A 24,001-nucleotide genomic window follows, 5' to 3' on the forward strand; every position below is an offset into this window, starting at 1 on the left:
AAAAATGGTTGTTTTCATGGAAAAGTCTCCCGTTACAAGTTCAAATTACTATAAAACTATAAACTTATCAAACTTGGCACAAATGTTGTATACATATTTTGATCGACAGTATTAGAGAATATAATACTTCTGGCGGCTATCTTGGAGCCAATGGCGGCACATTGGTTTACTCGTTATTTACCACCTTCAATATTCGTACAATTCCGATAAACTTCTTGCATTTTCTACAAAAACTAGTAGAGGACACAGCTAGAAATACTTGATATACTTAACTTTATATATAATAATATATGTTTAAATCACAAGAAATAAAACAACACTGATCGTCAAAATATTTGTATTGCTTTATGCAGAATTTTCTATATAATAAAATTTGCATATATACATGTATATATCAATGATTAAACATCAAAACAACCAAAACAGTCCAATACAATAAACACAACATCACTAATCCGATTACATTGAATTGGTTTTTAAATCAAAAGTGATACGATTTATATTTCACCGAAGAGCGAAAATTTTTCGATACGAAATATACTTTTGATGGGAAGAGAAATAAAAAACAAACAATATAATAACTACTGGTTATCAAGGCATGCGTAACAAAACAAAATCTATACTGATACATAAGTGTTCCAAATTGAAAGATATTTTTTAGTTTCATTTTTGTTGTTGATATGGAAAGTCTTCAAAATTTTTTTTGTTTAATAAAATGGTATTTCACAATACATGTACCATCAACATCTCTCTCTGGGCTTAACTTAAGCACAATATACAGTCTTAAAAGAAAAAAATAGAAGAACTATAGTTTACGTATTTGTTTTGTTTGGTTTTACGGCGAATAAACACAATTTTGTCATATGGCGCCGAAACAGGTAAGATGATTTTGGCTTACATCGGTGTTACAACAACAGTGGTCAAAACCACCCCACCTGCTTGAGCTAAGAAATGCATAGACTCCTGCAACGGTGGCAGCAATACTGATGCCTCAACTCTTTTGCAGCAACCTCTCAGTTTCAAGGGGATGCAATTTACGTCATAAGTACATGCATTTCTAATTGAAGTTTCTTTTGTGTTGTGTTGTGTTGTGTTGTCAAAAATGTCTTATAATTCGTCACAATGTTTGTTAATAACTCATTTCACACTTTTATGAACACTACTCTGAGCTTACAGTACAGGACTTGACTAAAACATAATATTACCACAGGCAAGACAAGAAAAAATAGAATAAATAATTTTACTAAAAAACTATTTTTAATTTGAATCATTTCTTGTGATGTGTTTTTAAAAATGGCAAAAATTTCTTCAAGAACGCCACAGGGCATAGCTAAAACATAATCATAATATGCAGTCTTTAATTAAATCAACCAACAGGCAAAAACAAGAAAGAAAAACTACAAAAAATACACAATTTGTTTAAGTAACATTTTTTCCTTCAGATTTGAACACAACGATTAAATGAAAGACTGTTTTCTAATAACAATATACAATTAACTGCAATTACACAAGGCACTACACTGTAACCTATAGCAACGCTAAACACCAACCAGCAAAACCATAGACGGTCATGTGATGCAAAATGAAAATATAAAACAGAATCATCTACAAGGACACTTGCGATAATGTCAAGAATGTTGCAATATTGCATTTTTGTCTTCAAAATTTAATTTGCATAGTAGATCTAGACCTGAATGATTTTTAAAAAATCCGAAATATCTTTACAACTGTCATTAAATCTTGATAAAAGCCAAAAATATTAACGCCTTGTTAAGAACAGAAATAATTTTTTAAAATAACATCGATTTAATTAGATATTGCCAAAAATTAGTTAATTTGAGTGCTACTTGTCGGAATCATCAAACGTGCCGCCTCTTGAATTCTCAAAATATGTTCATACTATTTAGCTAACAGTGGAAGAATCGTTATTTGATACGTTGTAAGTAATGTCAAGGCCATAAACGGCTTGCGAAACACCAACTGTTGTTTTCACTTATCCTTCTTTTGCTCATCGGTTAACGGTCCAATATTTTCAAGTTGCGGTTTACCGTTTGCAGCATTCTCTTTGTCGTCTGCAACGACATCTTCTTCCGTTTCCTCCGTCGGCCCGCTAAGTCCACATAACTGCAGCGACACATTCCATAATCGCTTGCCAAGTTCCTTATCTTTTGCAGAGTTCTTTACCTTGTAGATGGTACAGTTTTCAAGGACTTTTCCTGACATGTCGCGTAATTTGTCGGCTACAGCGCAGAACACAACTGTTTGACAACCTTCTTCCGGTGATTTGAAGAAAACTCTTGCGCATGCACGAAGTACATTTCCGGCCACCCCAGGCCAGTTCCTCAACAGATCTGTACAAACCATTCCTGCAAGAGATATGAAATATTTCATGGAGCTAGGTCTCTACTATAATGTATAATTCCGATTGATATAATATTCAATTACACCTATTTTGGGGGCGTCCGTGGCCGACTGGTTAAGGTCGTTGACTTGAAACCACTTGCCCCTCACCGCTGTGGGTTCGAATCCCGAAAGGAAGTCCGGATTCCTTCTTGTGAGGAAGCTATCCAACTAGCTTACGGAACGGCGGTGGTTCTACTCAGGTGCCCGTTAGTGCCTAAAATAATGCACGACAGGGCACTTGAGGTCTTCCTCCACCAGTAAAGCTGGAACGTCGCCAAAATGACCAATACTGTGTCGTTGTGACGTAAACCCTAACAACCTATTTGTCAGTGAGTCACATGTTTGACACAGGGATAAGACTCTTTGATTTGATATTATCCTATACCACCAACCCTCCCTCTAGTGCCTGTTACAACCACCGAAAATATAATTTAAAGTCAATTTACTATTCATTACTACAATAAAATACTAATACTATAGAAGTATAATGAAAATTTCTTAATTGTGTCATATTATTGTTGTTATGAATACTTAATGTGGAAATTTACTTTAAATTATAATTTTGGGGTTTCAATTAACTGGGACTGGAGGAAGGGCATGGAGAGTAGGGGTAGGGGATAATATTAGCTTTAAGTGTCATATCCCTGTGATGTTTGAAAAAGGAAGACTCCATCTCAATCATATAATATATATGAAAAGACGGACATCTCTTATTCTTTTCACAAATGAGGGGAAAAAAACATGTACATTTCATTTTTAAGAACTAATATTATGATATAATGCACTGACATACCTGGATGAACTCCGTAGGATTGCACAATAAAGGGCGACAATCGACGATGTAGTTCCATTGTGAATATAACCATTGCCAACTTGGATCGCCCATACGCCTTATAAATATCATAGTTCGTCAAAGCAAGGTCCTCAAAATCCATCTTTGCCTTCCTGAAAAAATATGCATAAAAGGAATCAAAAATGGCTTTTAATTCCGGTGCATTTGTAAAAACGTGACTTTGTTAGCAAAAAATGATGAAAAACCTTGGAATTACCCAAAATCTAGATTTTCCATGTTAACACGTGGCCTTACACCTAATTTTGGTGAAAAATTGTTGTTTTGTGACAATTTTTATTTTTTTAGTTAACTTAGTTCCAACTGCTATAAAACTATGAAAAATGCTTCAATACTAATGAAACTTGGCACATATGTTGACTGAACCATAACCACTGTAAAAACATGCTCAATCTTAAATTTCCTGTTACCATGGCAACGGGGGACGTCTCAAAATTGCGAAAAATCACTATTTTGTATCGTGTTTCCATCAAAACTGATTTCAAAGTGCTCAAACTTCTCAATGCAATGAGATAGAGTAAAAGGCTTTTCAGCGTTGGTTACACGTCACCTTAAGATCGACCTGAGGCCAGTTTTCGCCTGTCACATGCCCAAAATTTTCTTGGCAATGAGGGGGACTACCGCTCCCCTTCAAACCACCCAAACAGAAGGGGGTACATTCCCTTTCTGTCAACCCTAGTGTATCATTTTTATGGGGAGGGGGGGGGGGTCGCGCCGATAAATTGGTCACTTTTTTAACAACATTTCTCAAACGAAAAACAGGGCCTAAATAGGGCATTTTGTCACTGTTTGAGGCCTCAAAAAACGGGGGGGGGGGGGGTGCAAAAAGCCGTCAAAAGACGTCTATATGAGGAAAAGGTTAAACAACAGTGGCCTCTTGATCTCTTGATATTAATTCTTATTATTTTCTAGTGTATAAAACATTGTTTTGTGTCGCATTTTGTGTCCAAAACCAAGAAAAACCCAGTCTACTTATTAACAAAACAATAATTTTTAATAAAATTACCGGAATGCTTGGAAAAATATTGATCTTTATTTCAGCTACTTAAACAACAGTAAATGTTCGTTTGTTTTAAGTTAAAAAGGAACAATTTAAGGAAATGCTGCAGTTTTCATAAAATATGAAAACTGTTTCAAGGAAAACTTTAGGCGGATAAATGTGGGTCACCGATCATTTTTTTATAGTTATCTGCCCTTTAATATGTTATTTCTTTCTTCAAGGGAAGACAATTTCATCATGAAGGTAAGTAAAGCGTTTTCTGCTTTTTATGCAGCTGACTCCTTTGCAAGTCATTGTGAAAAAAAAAATTCGTAAAGATCGGCGTGTCTTTATTTACCCAAAGCTACTGTATGCAAATTTTCTTTAAAAATGGCCATTTTTAAAAAGATTTTTCAATGTCTTTACCTATATGAAAACAAATATCAAAATGTTTTATGGAATTGAATGAAATTTTGTTTTGTGATCATAAATGACATGAAAACATTAACCGAATTTTAACACTTTTGCATAAGTTATACTACATGTATTATGCCCTTAAATTACCTAAAATAAGCCAAACAAAACAGTAATAAAATAAAATACAAATAAAAAATACATAAAAAATCAATTTTAAGGGCAGACAATTCAAAGACTCATTCTTTAAAAATATTTTTTGATTTATCTAAATTTCTTCTTTTCAAATACATGTAAATAAAAAGGTTCAATGTAGAATCTCTTCAAATTCTGAAAACATGAATATGTTAAGTGCAACGATTAAGTTGAAACTACATGTAATTTTGTAAGAAGTAACCCCTTATACACATTTTCCTACGTTTAATAGACGGTTAATTCTATTGCTGAGTTTATCACATTTCCTCATCCAGAGGGAAAATGAGTTTCTTTCTTTATTTTTTTTATTTTTTTTCTTTCTTTCTTTATTTTCTTTCGTTCTTCTTTCTTTCTATCTTTCTATTTTTCTTTCTTTCTTTCTTTTTTCTTTCTTTCTTTCTTTCTTTCTTTCTTTCTTTCTTTCTTTCTTTCTTTCTATCTTTCTATTTTTCTTTCTTTCTTTTTTTCTTTCTTTCTTTCTCTCTTTCTTTCTTTCTTTCTTTCTTTCTTTCTTTCTTTCTTTCTTTTCTTTTCTAATAAATGATACGTATTTAATTGCACTGTTCATAGTGTTATTGCATTGTTTATAGTGATATTGCACTGTTTATAGTGATATTGCGTTGTTTATAGTGATATTGCATTGTTTATAGTGATATTGCACTGTTTATAGTGATATTGCGTTGTTTATAGTGATATTGCATTGTTTATAGTGATATTGCATTGTTTATAATGATATTGCACTGTTTATAGTGATTCTGCATTGTTAATAGAGATATTGAGTTGTTTATGATGATTTATGTACATGATGCAAGGAACAGTGTTGTTTCTGTCTATGTTTTGCTAATCAGACACAACAACAACAACAACTTCCAGGAACCATACATAGATCGGAATTTTGATATTGATGAAAGTACTCCAGGTAGATATAAGAAATAGATTGGATACAAAATTTGTTTCCTTTTTTCCGACTCTCTGCTGAGAGTATTTGTAATATTTTTGCCAATTCATGAGAAGGTTTTACCTTTTTATCAGCATGCTTCCATAATTTTGTCAAAATTACTTTAGTACAAACGGTGTGTAGAAAAGCTTCAGGATCTATACATGTGTATTTCAGCTTCTAGAGCTGTCATAATAAAATCATATAAGTTTGTAATACAGCCGTAACATTTCTAAGTTAATGCTCAGCAACTTGAACTACCGTCCGTAAGTTCGAATCCCTCTCAGGCTGTTGATTTTTTTCCCCAGTGATTTGGCCATCAAATAATTAATGTACTTTCCGTTATGAAATTTACAATGAACACTGCAGTTCTAAATGTCAATGAACGGACATTATTATCATGCAAACAATATCAAAATGTTTTCTTACGTGTAACTGTCGGATACGAGATTTATTACTCTGCTCGGCGCACTGCGTTTTAGCTTCTCCGTCAGAAGGTTTGTAAGATAAAAATGACCAAGGTAGTTAACTCCAAAACACCTCTCATATCCATCTGAAGTGGTCTCCCTTGGGCCCATATATGCTACAGGGAGAAATAAAGAGCCGTTATGAGTTTTCAATAGTTTTTTTTTACTATATTAGTATTAATGTTCGATAATTACTGCCTGGAAGATCAAGTTCAAATATAACTATGAATTTAAAGGGACTCCACTGAGGTCCAAAAGAAATAAAACTTATAATGATAATACAAAAATTCCTTACATAGATTAGCTTGGTCACTTAAATCAGTGATAGGCAAAAATAATTAAGAAATATATTCAGTATCAATGGAAAATCGTATTTTTTGTGCTATTCTTAGTTTATTTTGAGAGAAAAGCATTGCAACGCTTCAATTTTTGATCAGTTTTTACAATCGGAATGATTATTCTGGAAAAATGTAGTGAGGAAATGATCTGAAATTTTGCACAAAAGTTATTGTTCTAGACTTATCCCATATGGAACATTAATCATTAAAAAAAAAACCTAAGTGGAGTTCCGTTAATAGGTGTTTATATCTAAGTAAATCGTAAATACAGACATGACACATTGTGATAATTTGAGAATTTTTTTCTACAGTTGCTTCTGTAATACTTTTTAATATAACTGATTTTAAAATAAATTTATTTCTACTTACCTGCATTGTTTTTCGGTTTCCCTATTTACCTGCATTGCTAACCTTTTTACTTCTTAATTACCTGTATCGTTTACCTTTTCAATTATTGTTACTGATAAACTGTTGAATGCATTGTTGATCAGTATGCCTCCATTAAATTGCATTGTTTATCGGATATTTTCAATTAACCAGGTTTTTTTTTTAAAATATGCTTACATCTTATTTAAATGCTTTGTATATCATTTTATTTACTTTGTTCATGTTAATCATAATGTTTTTTAACCTGCATCGTTAATCAGAATGTTGTTTTTTACCTGCATTGTTAATCAGAATGTTTATTTTTTTACCTGCATTGTTAATCAGAATGTTTATTTTTTACCCGCATTGTTAATCAGAATGTTTATTTTTTTACCTGCATTGTTAATCAGAATGTTTATTTTTTACCCGCATTGGTAATCAGAATGTTTATTTTTTACCTGCATTGTTAATCAGAATGTTTATTCTTTTACCTGCATTGTTAATCAGAATGATTATTTTTTTACCTGCATTGTTAATCAGAACGTGAAGAAGTGGCTCTCGGTGGTTAAGGTTATCCACAAATTCCTTGACCGAAGCCAATCGTCCGAGATCTAGTTCATATGAATACACGTCAGGATTTCTGGTTTTACTTCGTATCTTGTTGGCCACTGCCTCGCCTTTCAGTTTATCCCTGCAGCCTAGAATGACCCGACCCCCACGTTTTGCCAATTCAGTCGCAGTGGCCCGCCCTATACCTGTATTTGCACCTGAAAATATAAAAAAAACAAGGACATTTTTAATTTAATCTTGTAAACCCCGAATTAAAATGTTTGTAAATGAATAACATAAAGAAAAGCACTAATAGCACGGTGCCTGTACCATGTGTGACCATTTTGTAGTCTGCGTGGGGCAGAAAACCAATACAAAAGTCGGTCCAGGTAACATTTTCTTTCATTTCTTTAATATTTCTTTACACTTACGGGATAACGTGTAGAGTCTGCTCGTACTATACCCCCACCCCTCTAAAAAGGTCATTCTGTTTCACTTAAAGACAAACATATTGATAATAAAATCCATGGGTTACTCAATTAAATTAGCGGGCTTTACCCATGCAGATCACGAAAGTCACGTGGTATAGGCACGTGGAAAGGAAGTACTACATATAATTCTGAGAAATGTTCAAATGATCCTAACGATTATATTTTTCTTTGACAGCAACGTTGAATAATAATTATGTTTACATGTAGTTTGTTGAATAATAATTATGTTTACATGTAGTTCATTTTTCGCAAACCTTTTTTGTAAATAGATTATAACCGGATGTTTATGTTATATACTTGAGTTGCGTAAACACACATAATTATAATTGTGTTAGAGGAATTATTCGGTGAAAGCATGTTTGATAAAGCTAAACAATTCAAAGTAAATCTAAGAGAGGCCATTGTATATTTGCAATCACGAATCGTTCTTGTGAACATTTAGCAATGTTATGTTTTATATAAAATGTTTACGTTAATAAATTCACCATAATAAAAAAGTTTATTCAAGTTTGTTGATGCATCACTTTGATTATATTTATATTTTATAAATGCTTTTAAGTTTGCATGTTGAAATAAAATGCCGTCTGCTAAAATTGTCGTCTGGTCATTTCCCTCAAATATCTCTAAATGAGCCTTGTCATGACAAAACCAACATGGTGCATTTGCGACCAGCATAGATCCAGACCAGCCTGCACATCCGCGCAGTCTGATCAGGATCTATGCTGTTCGCTTACCAGCTCTATAACAAGTAGAGAAACGGATGCGCAGGCTGGTCTGGATCCATGCTGGTCGCAAACCCATTATGTTGGTTTTGTCGTGACGCGGCTCAAATAAAGAGTTACTGAGCTTGGCTGAGGAGCTTGTCGTCTGCCCTGGTACCAGGCTGCAAAAGTTATTGTGAATGCTTTCAGCAGGTAAGCTGGAAATACTTAATTCAAATGGAAATTAGTTCTGCTCTGTCAGATATTTGTTAAAACAACGCAGAAAATAATAAGGAAGCGTTTTTTTTCTTTTCTAATTGTCTTTCACGTATTTCCGCTATCATTTATTCCAGTTTGTTTTTATCAACTTGCATTGTTTATTTGTTCTAAAAATTGCTCTATCTGTGTAATAGAGATATGAAATTACATAAAAATCTGGCAGTTTTGGCATATTTTCAGATCTTGTTTTCTAAACAAACAGATCGCTGTCTCTGTAGGGAAACAAGTATACTGATAAGCATCTGGCGGCTTGCTTCTGTGAAAACTCCATCTGACTATAGCATAATTTCACAATATATCGGTAACCTTGTACATATTTATAAATCTTGCATCATTATTGTTAAAAGCACTTCAAGTATGTAAGTGAATGAAGTTAAAATCATTACTCAAGGGTGTTGTAAGATATTAATAAATTCATTGCCCATTTATAATTCAAAATGTAAAAAAATCCAAATAATGAAGAAAAAAACTCAGTGACATTCAATTTAATTTCAAACAAACAAGGCAGGCTATATGCTTGAATCGGAGTTTTCTTGAAGGCTTTTCGGTAAAATGAAATTCGCTTCAGTTTCAATTCTACAAATTTCCCCCTTTCCCTTTTTAAAATACTTTTAATACGCCACCGTATACTGATAAAACCAAACCAAAAATAATTATAGCTGGCCTAAAGTGTTTTCCTTCAAATTTTTACCCCAAGGCGGTGAAGGGGGATGGGTTTAATTTTTAAAAACCCAGTTTATTAATGAAAATGGCTTAAACGTATCCTTTAAAACATTTTTCTTGGTTGGGGTCAAAATTACCCAAACGAAATTTGTCATATGAACTTTCCCCCTTTACTGTTGGGGGAAAACCTAGATTTCCCTCCCTGCTTATTTCAGGCACCCGAAAAGAAGCACCAAGGTATAATATATTTCATTGACCCACTTATAGAATTCAAATCCCCAGCGAATTGAACCCACAGCGGTGAGGGGAAAATGATTTAGAGTCAAGACCTAGGAGGAAAGGATGGGTGGTGAGGACGGGCGGAGGACGGAGTGATGAAAGGATGTCTGTCTTTTGTCTTCGGTGTAAGAGTATCCTCCTATACAAAAATCTACAAGTTAAAATGGCACGCTTTATTTTTCAAAAGAATTTTTTATTATAAACAAGTCGATCCTAAAAAAAAACTTTTTCATAATTTTATTCGATCTGGGAAGTAAAAGTCTGTAAACATTTTAAATTTATCTTAAAAAAAATAAAAGTTTTATGTATTCTGATAGGTGCCTTAAATATGCGTGTTTTTTTGTACAAAATTCAAAATAGGAATTACGAATATATGAAAAAAGGCGTGAAAATGTTTAATTTAATGTATGATTTCCCCGTACCATGTGTTTCCAAGAATTAAATTAAATAAGAAAAGTTAGATAAAATTAAAAAAATATAAATATCAACATTTCTGAATGGTAAAATAAGCCTTATAACCTAATAGACCATGTTGTTTTTAATATGTTCTTAAAAATGTTATCAGTTTCTATTCATAAAAGGGTCTCCCTGAAGTTTTTGTTTTGTGTTTTTTTTTTGCATGGCGGGACTAGAAATATTTTACACGAGATTTTGCACAGTTTAATGTAGGTTTTGACCAATTGCTTGAGTGCAAATTTTCAGATTATTTCTTCAAATTATTTTCCCAGAATCATCATTTATATAGCGCAAAAAATGACCCCAAAATGAAAAGCGTTGCAATGCTTTTCATTCAAACCGAGCTAAGAATAGCACAGAAAATCGATTTTCCATTTAATGTTGATCTAAGCAAGAATTCAAATTTTATGTTTTAAGGCTTTTTGATCTCAGCCAAGTTCCTTTAAAGGCACATTATGCCTCAGAAATCCATATTTTCTAAATTTCTTTGGAAATATCAAACATGTGTTTAAAAATGTTAAATTAATGGACTAATTAAGAGCATGTTAGATGTTTTACAACAGAAAAAGTATCGCTGAACATGCAGATATGTGTTGTAAAGGTAGCAAAATGTAAACAAAGTAGTATTTCGACTTCCATACAAAATTCAAATTTACTATAATTACACCAATTGCCAACATAACTAAAATGCGAAGGATAGTTCAATTATACAGCAATTCGGTTTATTTTAGGAAAGTGTAACAAGATACCAAAAAGTAGTTTTTGAGAAATAAAAATGATGCATAAAGGGCCTTTTAATATAATGATACAAAAGTGAAAATACTAAAACAAAGACGTGTAGAGGAATATTTATACATCCTATTATTCTTCCCAGGAAATATGTTCTAAAAGTTATGTTATAATATTATATAGAGGCTTTTCTTCTACTTAGCTTTATTTCAATAAATTTGCATGGTGTTTACCTGTTATTGAGTTAGCTACAAGATAAAATAATAATGAATGTTTATCCACAAGTAAGCCATTCATTATTTTCCGACTTTCAGAAAGATTATCTGATTTAGTATTTCCACAAGCATTTGATGAACTTGTTTCCTTCATTTTTTCCTTTTTTAAAAAAAATGAAAATAAAAATTGCTCAAACGTGAACACAGATTGTTTATGTTCTTTTCTGTCAGGATAATGTAAGAGTGTAGGCTCATTGCGGAATTTATTGAACGAGTTGAAAAAATTTATATTATGCAAGCCTCTGGAGATTATAATATTATTTTATTCAACGAGTTCAATAAATTCAGCATTGCACCTACACGAATATAATATTCTTTTTATCACATACCCAAAATGAAGTCTGTTTGAAGTTAAAAGAAATTACGTTTTTCATTGAAGCGCCTATAGTATAAAATTAATAGTGTCTTAACGCTATTTTTGTATAACGCAAATGATGTCACGTCAAAATATGCACGGACGTGCAATACCATTTTACGTAGTCGCTAAAGTTGTGCGGGTATGTGATAAACACGTTTTTTCTCTATAATATTTTTATTCAAACATTTTTCTACTGCCTCAAAAAAAATATGATGCTACATGTATATTAGAATTCATTTATTTAGACCGAGAACAATTTCAAGTGTTCAAAAAAAAGTATTCACTGAGAAGAAGAACGGTAAGGTTGATCAATTGTCCTGTTGCAGAACATTCATTTAATTTCATACTTCACTCGTTCATGTTTTATTCACTTTAAAGTACATAGTATATAGTGCAGAACAATACGCAGAGAATCTGTTGAATTATATGTGTTAGGTAATCTCAAGATTTGCTTTCTAAACACACAGTTTTCTTTAAATAGAAACAATGCATGATAAGCATTAGGCGGTATGTATCTGGGTATTATCAATGTAACAAATGTTAAAACAAAGACCGGTAAATAGTTAATGTTTCTTTTTTCGACCATGGGCTGTCTACTTTCACCTTGACATCCTGTAAAAATCCGCAGGTAAGAACTGAATGAAAGTTTAATTCTGATTGGTTATTTTTTGAAATTTCGAAATCTCATTGGCCATTCTAAAAATGAGCAAAATGATGTAAAGGAATGAGTGAAACGAACTCCTTGGAACTTGTAAAAATCTAAACGAGCTTTCTTGTTCAATTGAAGCAATCGCAACTTCTCGGCCATTTCCGTCGAACTTCGGATCATTCGGAACTGCCTCGGCTATTATCTACAATATTAACCTCGGAAACAATACGGATTGAAAGTAGTTCTACCACGTGGTTTACTGATGTAAATAGAAACAGAGATAATGTAAAACGAATGTATATATTTGACATCTAAATGTCTGTTCCGGTATCTTATGCTTGAAAAATATGCCCCGACAACAAATTTGGTTATTTAAATATGCCCTCTGATTTTCAATTTAAAATAAATCCGACCAAATTGTCAACAGGTTGGTTTTTTGTACTTTCGGTTTCACAGCCACATTAGTAAATATATAAATAATGTATTGTTTTGCTTTGTACCTATGAATTCACCCTATTTCAGGTGGACTTTTACTTCATATATCGGAAATAAACGTGTCAACAACTTTCAGGCAATTAAATTCTATTTGTTTTACATGTTTAGTTCTTTTAGCGTTAGGTTTCTTAGGACCGGAATACTGCATCCGTTCTGTGTATTCATACTATTGTGTTCGAGGTCCTTATCCGAAGACTGACGGAAAGGGCCGAGTAGTTGCGATTGACTTCGGATAAGAAGTTTGATTTTACGCATGGTACGCAGGCTCTGTTTTGCGTTAAAAGCGTCCAGTAGTTAAAAAAGACAAAAAGGTACACTAAGTCTGTTTTTAGCAATTATCGTTTATACAAATTATTCGTCCGTCTCACGAGAAAAGCTTAAAATGTCGGAAGCATCCGAATCGGCATTAAATATGAGAGCTTCAAGTGATAGTTAACTTTTTACTTATAATGAAATTCATACCTAATTCCTCACAGTGAATCACGTTTTTTTTTAAATTCAAAGATCCATTATGCCCCAGAAATGCATTAATTTTATTTCTCAAAAGCTCTGTTTTTGTGTCCTATTGTAGTTTCTAAAAAAGTAACTCACTGGCCAATTACTACACTTAGCTATTGATTCTGTTTTGTTGTTTGGGCCAAATAGTACGGATATAGTGTGATTAAAGCATTTTATATGGTCAAAACACAACTTTGTTTACATTTTGCTAGTTTTATAACATATAATTTCACATTTAGTGCTGATTTATAATAAGTATTTAACATGCTCCTAAACAGTTATAAAAACGTTATAAAACTCATTTTTGCCATTTCTTAAGGAAAAAAAAACCAATCATCTCTGAGACAAAATCTGCCTTTAAACGTATATATTTTTTTTCGTTTATTGTGTGAAGAAAGCTTGAAACTTATATAAACCATTCTCGATTCTGCTTCCTGGGACAAATGAATACATAGTTGTGACCAACATAGGGCTCTGTAAGGCCACATGTGTCACAAATCACATTCGTCACAATTGTGAAGAATGAGATCACATTCGTCACAAATTTTGTGATCCATGTGATCCAATGTTTTAGACAAATACACAATTCGTCAACGAGTTTAAACATCACATAATGTCCACAAAATTGAGATAAATATTGTTTATCTCAAATGCTTTTCAACTAGAGTCACAAACGTCACAAAATTTTTAGGAACTGAATCAATTATTGAACTAAAACTACAGACATTTTTATCCCCCCCGCTGGATGAAATCGGGATGAGGGAGCTTGTTTTTAGGCTGTTCGTATCACGCCTGTCAGTCAGATTAGTTTCCGCACTATCCGCATTGGGATTAGTTTTATACACTGTATATGAGAATCATTCGTTCACGCTATTTTTCAGCCAACTTCTGGATGGATATCGATGCTGCAACATTTGTAGTGAACCTTCATATAAAACCAGTTGCACATATAACAGCAATATCTCCATTTCTTTTAAAACTAGGACTTATGCCCCTTGTTGGTTTTGGGTTGTTATTATAAAACACTGTATATAGAACTACTTTGCTTTTTCTGCGCTCTAAGGAATTTCAACGAAATTTAGTTTTAATATAAAGAGGAGATGCGCATCTCGAAAAATCTCGACGGGACCACTAAAGGTTTGCGTCCCGACTTGAGGGGTACGGTCGCTTATATGGGTTTTTCCCGGCGGCGCAGCTTTAGATAAACACATAAACAAACAAACAAGATGTGCATATCATCATCATCATCATTCATCATCATACATCAGTATTTCCCGTTTGGCCGTTTAATTACAGAGGTTATGAATCCATAATGTTATTATCATTTATTGTTTTAGAAAAGCATTAATTCAACCCTATTCCTTCAACAAATTTGCTGGCTGAATAAATTTAAACAAAACTAGTGGGTACATCTAATACCAAGCGGAAGATGTGTATATTGACGGCACTTACCCCGAAGTTAAGACCCGCTGGTTGCTTAATTATTCAGTCAGAATAACTTAAGTATTTCATGTCTTCAAATTGTTAAATAATCTAATGTTTAATTGTGTGGGAACCTTCAATACAAAAAGGGCAATGTGCTTATCGGCCGTGACCTTGAGTATATGGGCCCTGATAATTTATGCTTTAACCGACTATTTCCCCGGAGTCTTTATTCGAAATGTATCCTGCAATTGTTTAATTTTCAATCAGTATATGATGCTGTCGGCGGTAAACATTAATTCAGCGAATTTGCTTTGCAAGATATTTGAATGACCTCGTGTAATTATAGCTTCGCAAGACCAAATCATATTCTACAAGAAAATGTTAAGTTTCTTTAAGTTTATTTATTCAACTTTCCTTCCATGATTCTCATTTAACGCCTTTCCTTTATAGATTATTACTGGGTAAAATAATACTTATGAAACCGCGCCATATTGAACCCTAGATGAGCCGTCAGTACCTGAAAGAACTCTGATATAATATAGGACATAACGCATGTTTCTTTTTCGGGATGTTAAATATCTTGTAGAAACCAAGGATTAGTGGTACCGACACAACGTATCCCGAGGGTTTCAGCAGTGTTTGTTATGCACGGAACAATCATTCGTTAACGCTATTCTAGCCATAAGCATGCATAAATCTAACACCAATCCATCAACAATCAAGCAACAATCACTGAATTTTCCTCGGATTGCACGGGAACGTCAAGCGTTGATATGCTGAACGGGGTGACGTCATTTCCGTTTTAGTAAGCAGCGTCGGGCCCAATGTATTGACGCTGCTGCCCAACAGAAAAAACGTAGTATCAACAAGTGTTTTAACAGCGCATGAAGCGCTAGAATCTCCTGGTTAAAAGGACCTTTTGCTGTTAAACAACACCCCGGAATCATGTTCTATAACGGCAGTTTTATGCTAAAGAATATAAAGTAACTGAATAACAACATGGGATTCCAAGAAGACTAAAAGCAAACTCACATTGCACAATACTTTAGCCGCAATTATAATACTGCTAATAGAAGTTTACGAATTTTCATTGGTTTAGAGGCGGGATATTATTTATAGGTTATATACAGAGGTCTGATGTGCCTTTATTTCGATTTTGGCCCCACTAAAAGAGCCCGAAGGCTAATACCGATCTTGTAGACCCATATCGCATTAAGGGCACACCAGACCTGTTCTATAACCTTTTTATTGCATGTGCTCATTTATTGTTTTGGTTTTCATTATAGAATTAAAAAAAATCGTTTGGAAAACATTGTTCAGCGACGAATGTATAATTTATTTAAAAGCGAGGACTTTTGACGTCGTCTAATGCGTTGACGTCATTTCCTCACAAACATTTGTTTTTAATATATTTTGGCGGTTATTTAACTGTTTGGGAGATTGTTTTTCAAGTGTTTTCTTCAATTTTGCTTTTTTATCAAGAATATATTTCAAAGGTAAAAAACGTAAAATTTTTTTTTTCCCCCCCCTCCTTATAAAATGTTTGGGTCCCCAATCTTTTTTACGGCGTTTTTTAGCACCCGAAGTTTATCGGCCCAACCGGAAGTCGGACCGTGTTCGGGAAGAGGGGAGAAAGGGTCGCGCGAGGAGAAAACGGGAAAAAAAAAAAAGCAAAAAAAATAAAAAAAATGAAGCCAGAAATATGCCTGGTTAGTAAAAAAAGATAAAAGGTTGGAGGGAAAAGGATGAACCAAAAAGAGCAAAGAAGAGAGCTATGAGAGACAGGAAAAAAGAAAATGGACTAAAATATTGAACAATACATCATAAGACAAAACTACCACTAGTGATGGGATGGATATAAGTGAAAGAGGAGGAAGGAGGGATATATCAGATTACATCTGTAAATTTAAACTTTTTTAAAATTTTATTTTGAACTGATTGCATGTCTTAATGTCAAGGTTCTGCCTGTGTCTAGAGGGCAGCGGTGAACAGATGGCAAATGTGACTTATAAATTAAGCTGATGTGTAAGAGGAGTATAATGTTTAAAAATTTAATTAACCTTTAAACATTCTACCATAGTTAGATTTAAATTAAAAATTTTGCTTTCGAACATGTCAATCTTCACAGAAACTGATTGCCCACTCATTCAACACTCAGTTATAAAACAATCATGACCGCCTGTTTGTTTTTGTTAAAGCCCCGATTGTTCATTTAAAAACCAGTCAACGAATAGTTCTTGAGGTCTTTTCGGACACACAATAGAAATTTGCCCAAGGACCAATATGCCTGAAAGAAATAAAATTCACTTTACTTATTATATATTTATAAATTGAATAGTTTCTATTTTGTAATCAAGTTTAAGGAAAATGTACTATAATATCTATATCATGCAAAAGTATTGAACATTTATGTCAATCAGTACAAGTAATAACAATACTTGAAGTAGGGCTGCCATTGATTCAGTGCAAAGCATATTGACAATACATCAATATCGGATGCAAAATACATGTATTGATATTTTCTTGTATATAATTCACTTTTATACCAGTTTAAATGATTTTAGTAAAATACATGTTTTGTTCATACAAATTGAAATATGTTGTCTCCTTTGCATGATTTTTTTTCTATTTTTTTTTGTCATCACTGCTATAAAATGGCCATTATGTATGGATTTGAAACCACAGTGATGTCAGAGGGTCTATGTAATTAGACACATCACGACTGTATGCTAATGGAAATTTTATAACCATGTATTTTATATCTAACGTTGGGCAATAGTTGTTTATTGATATTTTTTCAAGATCAAATTATGTTTTTTGTTTCCTTTTCTTGTCATAATTTAAGCAGTTATAAATGAAATATTTTCGTAAGTGTTTGAATAGGGATACCTATGTGGAATCTATACATCAATACAGTTGGCTTCAAACATCAAATTAGAACAAAGAAAATTTTATTTAAGGGTCTTATTATCAAGAGATAAATGTACATTTGGGAAAAAAGATGTTCTACATGTATATGGCATTCTTATTGAAATATATATGTGCATTTAGTAGCCATTACACTTTAGCTCTTTGTTTTTAAGCTTATATTGGCTTTGATCTGTGAAACAAACTCTTTTCTATACAGAACATTAAAGAATGTAAATAGAGGGAGTAAAGATTTCATCAATATAGTTAAGGTTAATGGGTTTGCGATAATTGGCATCTATGGCCCTCCCTGCCCTCCCAGGATGCATCTGAATAAAAAAAAATAAAATGCGCAAATAGACATTAATAACATAATCTACTATATTTTCATGTTTGACTGTTCAAAAACAAAACAAAAATACAATATTGAGTAAAATTACATTGACCGAACTTATGATTCAAAAAATGGGTGGAAGGGTGTTTTCTTTGATTCAACGTAGAGCCGTGAAAAAAGATAACTTTCCAAAGGATGATCACAGACTGAAAGATTCAGATCTATCTAATCTTGCAGGTATTGATTTAAAAATAAACATTTCATTGGCTTATTCCAGTAGTCCAAACAATGAAGCAGGATGTTTAGGAAAACTGGCCGCCAAAACAAAAGAGGCTTGATCACTTCCGATTAACAAGAGCTGTCAGAGAGGACAGCGCGCTCGACTTTTTTAGTGCTTGCCTATATAAAACAAAACTTTGACAGTTAAGGGCACACAAGACTTTAACTAGGAATTTTCTAAGTACAAATCAAGAAACATTTTCACAGAGTTATCTTCTCTTGCTTACAGATAGGTCTCATGATGGCACATAAGAACTCCAACTTCCAAAGTAATAATATCTCAAATGGTTAAGTCAACAAGTGGACAAAGAATGAAAATTTTAACTGAGTTTCTAAGTCAAAAAGGGCCATAATTCAAATAAAATCCTTAACAGAATTACCTTCTCCTGCCCATGTTTTGGGACGATGATGGTAAACAAGTATTCCAACTTTCAATTTAATATCTCAACCAGTTCAGTCAAAAAGTTGACTGGTACAGAAAAACTTAACCAAGATTCTAAGTCGATAAAAGGCCTTAATTTTTAAAACAAATCCTGACAGAGTTACCTTCTCTTGCGTACAGATGGGGGTAATGATGTGAAATAGCATTAAAAGTTTCAAAGCAATATCTCAAAGGGTTAAGGCAATAAGTGGATTTTACCCATATTCAATGTATTTTCTAAGTCAAAAAGGGGCATAATTCTGTCAAAAACCTTGACAGAGTTATGTCCTCTTGTCTGTTGATGAAGGTCGTGATGGTAAACAAGTATGGTCAGTTTCAAAGCAATACCTCCAATGGTTTTGAAATAAAGTGAGGTGGTACAAAAAACTTAACCAAGCTCAATACACTTTCTAAGTCAAAAAAGGGCCATAATTCTGTCAAAAACCTTGACAGAGTTATGTATCTTGTCTGTAGATGGAGGTTATGATGGTGAACAAGTATGGTAAGTTTCAAAGCCATACTTGTAATACTTCTGAAATAAAGTGGGGTGGTACGAAAAACTTAACCAAGGTGTGACGCCACGCCGACGCCGACGCGAGACGCCGACGCCGGGGCGAGTAGGATAGCTCCCCTTTTCATAGAAAAGTCGAGCTAAAAAAATTCTGTTACAAACAAAATAATAAATCCAATAATAAAAAAATCATGTTTGTGAATTGTCCAATATACTAGTCATTACGGGCTTGTTACTGATTAGCTGATATCAAAATTAACAGTACTGGTGGCGAGATAACTCCGACACCAAACCTCATATTTCTGAAATATCTTCCGTATCTTTGTGAATATTTCAAACATTTACCACTTAAACAAAGTTTGGTGTAAAGATGCACTACAAAAATTATTAATGGAAACAGAAACTGAATGCGGTATCATGGTCTTTTTACCATACAACAGTAGATAGTCAACACATTAAGTTCAAAGTAAAAATTTGCTCGAAAATTAGCATTGCTCATTAACTTTTACAATTTATATGTTTTATCTACTTCTTGTTGATATATTAACCAGGTCTTTTCCTCCTATTTTTGGGAAATGCCACACTGGCAAATTTGGGAAAATTTGAGCCGTAAAATTGTCCCCAATTTGGGAAATAAGGTTTATTGTAAAATTTGCCAAATTTGGGAAAATATGCTAGCATTCAAGGTGGTTACAATTGCTTAAACAACGGCCATCCTTAAAAATGTATGTTTGCATAACGCGACAACTCACCATATTTGCCCTAGCTCTTTTTTGCCGCTGGTCTGGATAAAAAGAATTTTTTTTGGTCTCCGAAAACTATGCTTGCTTTGTTTCGTTCTTTTAAGCCTTTTTACCCCATGAGCAATATTGCGAAAAATGGCCGTTTTCATTAAAAGCCTCCTGTAACGAAGTTCAAACCTGCTATGAAATGTGAAAAATGCTTCAATACTAATGATACTTGGCACAAAGTTGACTACAACCAAAGCCCCTGTAACATCATCGGCTTCATGGTAAATTTCCTGTTACCAAAATGGCAACGGGGGGACGTCTCAAGATTGCCAAACAATTCACTATTTTTGCATTGTTTTTTCCATCAAACTGGGAATTTCAAAAGTGCTGCAACTTCGTCAATGAATTGGGAGATAGAGTAAAAGGCTTTTTTCGCCAGAAAATTGGTGAACAGTTGACAGGCTAAAAATGCCCTCAGGTCGATCTTAGGGTACTAGTAACGACGACGCTGAGGCCCTTTTACTCTATCTCAATTCATTGAGAAGTTGCAGAACCTTTGAAAATCAGTTTTGATGGAAAAAACAATGCCAAAATAGCTGGATTTTTGGCAAATTTTGAGACGTCCCCCGTTGCCATGGTAACAGGAAATTTACCAATTGAGCATGATGTTACATAGGCTAGTGGGTGTAGTCACATTTGTGCCCAGTTTTCATTGTAAATTGAAGCATTTTTCAAAGTCTGTTCATAGCAGTTTGAACTTGTTACTGGAAGGCTTTTCAATGAAAAACGGCCATTTTTAGCAATATGCTACATGGGCTAAAAGGTTTAATTCACACAAACATGAATAATATTTCGTCAACGCTATTTCGTGACATACCAAAATAGAAAATAGCTGAGTACTTTTTCCTTTCAAATGGCCGACTTCTAGAATTTGGAATATTTCTTTTGGGATTGGGAAAAAGAAAAAACCTAAGTTAATTTTGGTTGGGGAATGGGGGCCCATACTTGGCGACCCGTGGGCATAAGGGGAAAACAGGCCTTATTAATAATTGTTTCAAAAATCTTTCCCAAGTCAGTGGCCTGTCTTCAAGATATTTCTAACTATCTTAAAGTAGTTTTAGTAAAAAGAACATTTTAAGGCAGTTTTAGTGAACAAAAAGTTGAGGTTATTTGAAACACTTTAAATTTTTACCAAGTTTATTAAGTAATTTTTATTACGTGTTCGGATTATTTATGCGTCAAGGTCAGTTATCTCTTCAACCAGTTTAGTTTGTGCCAAGAAGTACAACTTTCTCAAAGCAACGTCATATTAATAGGACTAGGTTGTGAAATTCAGTAAAGTATACGTGTTCACAAACAAATACTTGCCCATAATTTTAACTCTGAAGGAAAAGGTTCAAGAGATATGCTATCATTATTAAACAAATGAATATCATGGAAAGTTTTTTTCTTTTGAAAGTGATATGAAAATTATATCTATTCTATGCATCAAACTTACTGTAACGTTATTCTGTACTCAATCTATGCATCAAACTTACTGTAACGTTATTCTGTACTCAAGATATTATATCAATATTATAAGAGGGGTTGGCAGTACTCAAGAGTCAGAGATTGATAGATAGATAGAAGTATGAAAACAAAAATCAGGGATATTTTTGCCTTTTTTATAGCCAAATATTCGGTCATATTTCCCAATTGAAAAATAGTATAACATCATTTTCCTAAATCCACAGGAAAATATTTCCACTTAAAAGTTACAGAATTAAAGATATTGAAAACAATTCTATAATCTTTGGGGCTTCTTCACTGTATGGTGTTTTAAATGTTGCAGATGCCCATCCAGACTGTTATGTCTTTGCATTCATTTAATCACTGAGAAATTTAAGTCATGCAATTGTTTTCTCAAATTTTAACAAACAGAATCGTTGAAAATTCCTATTCCATGTATATCCATCAGGAAATTGACATTTCTTATCAAGCAAATAATTAAATATAGACGCAAGTACCCCTCTATATCCGTAGTTAATAGATGCTAAATGGACTCCATTTCGCGAAATGACTTTTTCCGAACTAACGAATGGACATTTGTCTCTTTAATTTTGGTGTTAAGTGTACTATTTAATATCATTTTTTTAATAATGAACCAGTGATAATATGACATATAATACATTTAAACAATTTTGGTTAATATGTTTCTATTTCATTATTTAATGCTTTTAAATTTGAAAATAATACGGTATAATAATCCACAGTAGTTTCAGTGTTTTTATCTGGTTTTCAAATAGAAAGATTCTTTTTATATTATAGTCATATGTTTACATCTGACAAAAATATTTTTGTCCCAGAAATAAAGCGTAAGTGCAATAGAAAAGATACCTTTGTGAACATGTCAGTTTACACCTAATTTGTAAAGCAAATGCCCAATTCCGTAAGCAAATACTTCCATTTCGGTGGCCGAAAACTAACATTTCGGTAGAGGCCAGATTATTTTTCAGAAATATGACTATAAAATAGGAAAATGTAATTTTAACTGGTTATCTGTTAGTTTTATGTCATATGTTAAACATAAATTAATAAAATAATATTATCTCATCAATGGTTAAACAAACAAAATAAATATTTCGTAGGCGGGTAAGTTCATTTCGCGAAATGGAAGTCCATTTCGCATTTCTATTAACAACCCTCTCTATACTATAAATAAACGCAGGAAAGCAAACGCCTTTGCACACTCTATAACATTTTGATCTAATCTTTACACACGTGGAAAATCATTGTTTTATCCCCCCCCCAACAAACTAGTTTTAGCAATTTGATAACAGAAATACAAAATATTCCTTTTACAACGCATGATATTTTAAATAAAGCATGTTTAATAGCGAGCTCGACGGAGCTGGCCCCAAAGGGCATGAACCTCGCAAAAGCGAGCTTTTACGGTAACGCAAAGTACCTGCTAAGTGATTGGTTTTGAAAACTGTTCGTCCAAAACCAATTGGACACATCGAAAACCTTTCAAATTTTAAAAGATAACGATAAAAAACTGAGGAATTCTGACTGAAAAGGGATGTATAGACTGGTCACCCTGCACGTCTAGGGGAACCCAAATTGGACAGAGAACCAGAATAAGGAAGCTGTGTATAAAAAAATGAAAACCAAGGCCCATTTTGTTTGAAATTATAAATAAAAAACAATTTTTTTGTCGAATTTTGTTGTGAAAACTATCTGAAATGAAAGAAATTGGTCTAACTAAAAAATGAACCGAACACCCAAATTTTTATTCAGTCGTTACGCGTACAGATTTAAAGATTGTTTACATGACGTCACAATGTAGCGCCAAACAGCACGTGCAAAAATAAAAATCAAGTACGCTATTTTTATGTCGCAAACGCTTTAAGTTTTTCATTAATTTCCTTTAAAAAAATCTTTTTTTTCGCTTTTATAATTATAGAGTGAAAAAAAAATAAACAAAATTTTATCAACTTTTCAAAACTCGTTATTCATTTCACAAAAGGGGCGGAGCCATATTTAACACGTACGTGTGACGGTACACGCATCGTTACTGCTTTGAAAAAAAATGAGCGATTATTTCATACTAAAATTTCCCTAAAAAGTACATCGAGCTCGCTTTGAGGCTTTTCCTTTTCTATTAATAAAATTTGGGAATATTTACCCCGGTCTAGGGTTTCATTATATTTACGGACATTGTAATTTTTGGACAATCATAATTTTACAGATTTTTTTTTATTGTAAATTTACAGACATTAATAAAAAATAGTAGAAGTTCACTGATTTTAAAAAAAGCAGGGTTTAAAATGAATAAGGGAAGGTATTAATGATTAAATGTAAAGTTTTTCTAAGATTCAGAAATTTGATGACTTTCAATTTTTCCGTTTAACAAAAATTTCAAAATCATCATACAAAGTGAAACTCACCCCATTACCTTTGTAATATAAAAAAATCAAAAAAACAACTGTTTTTTCGCGGATTTTTTGTAAAAATAAAAAAACAAATTTTACATTGTTTAA

The 24,001-nt window shown here is 33.1% G+C and overlaps 1 protein-coding gene across 1 annotated transcript; it reads right to left on the reverse strand.

The window, feature by feature from the left end:
• Positions 1–325: 325 nt before the first annotated feature.
• On the reverse strand, positions 326–7,729 carry LOC132715587 (retinol dehydrogenase 12-like; the record flags this gene model as incomplete). Its single annotated transcript, XM_060698607.1, has 4 exons — positions 326–2,366; positions 3,197–3,348; positions 6,208–6,361; positions 7,474–7,729. Coding segments are annotated over 4 exons (939 nt in total), but the record flags the coding sequence as incomplete, so codon positions are not given.
• Positions 7,730–24,001: the final 16,272 nt, after the last annotated feature.

This window comes from Ruditapes philippinarum, unplaced genomic scaffold, assembly GCF_026571515.1.
Source record: "Ruditapes philippinarum isolate M1 unplaced genomic scaffold, ASM2657151v2 ctg1958_1_1_1_1, whole genome shotgun sequence".
NCBI classification, from domain to species: domain Eukaryota; kingdom Metazoa; phylum Mollusca; class Bivalvia; order Venerida; family Veneridae; genus Ruditapes; species Ruditapes philippinarum.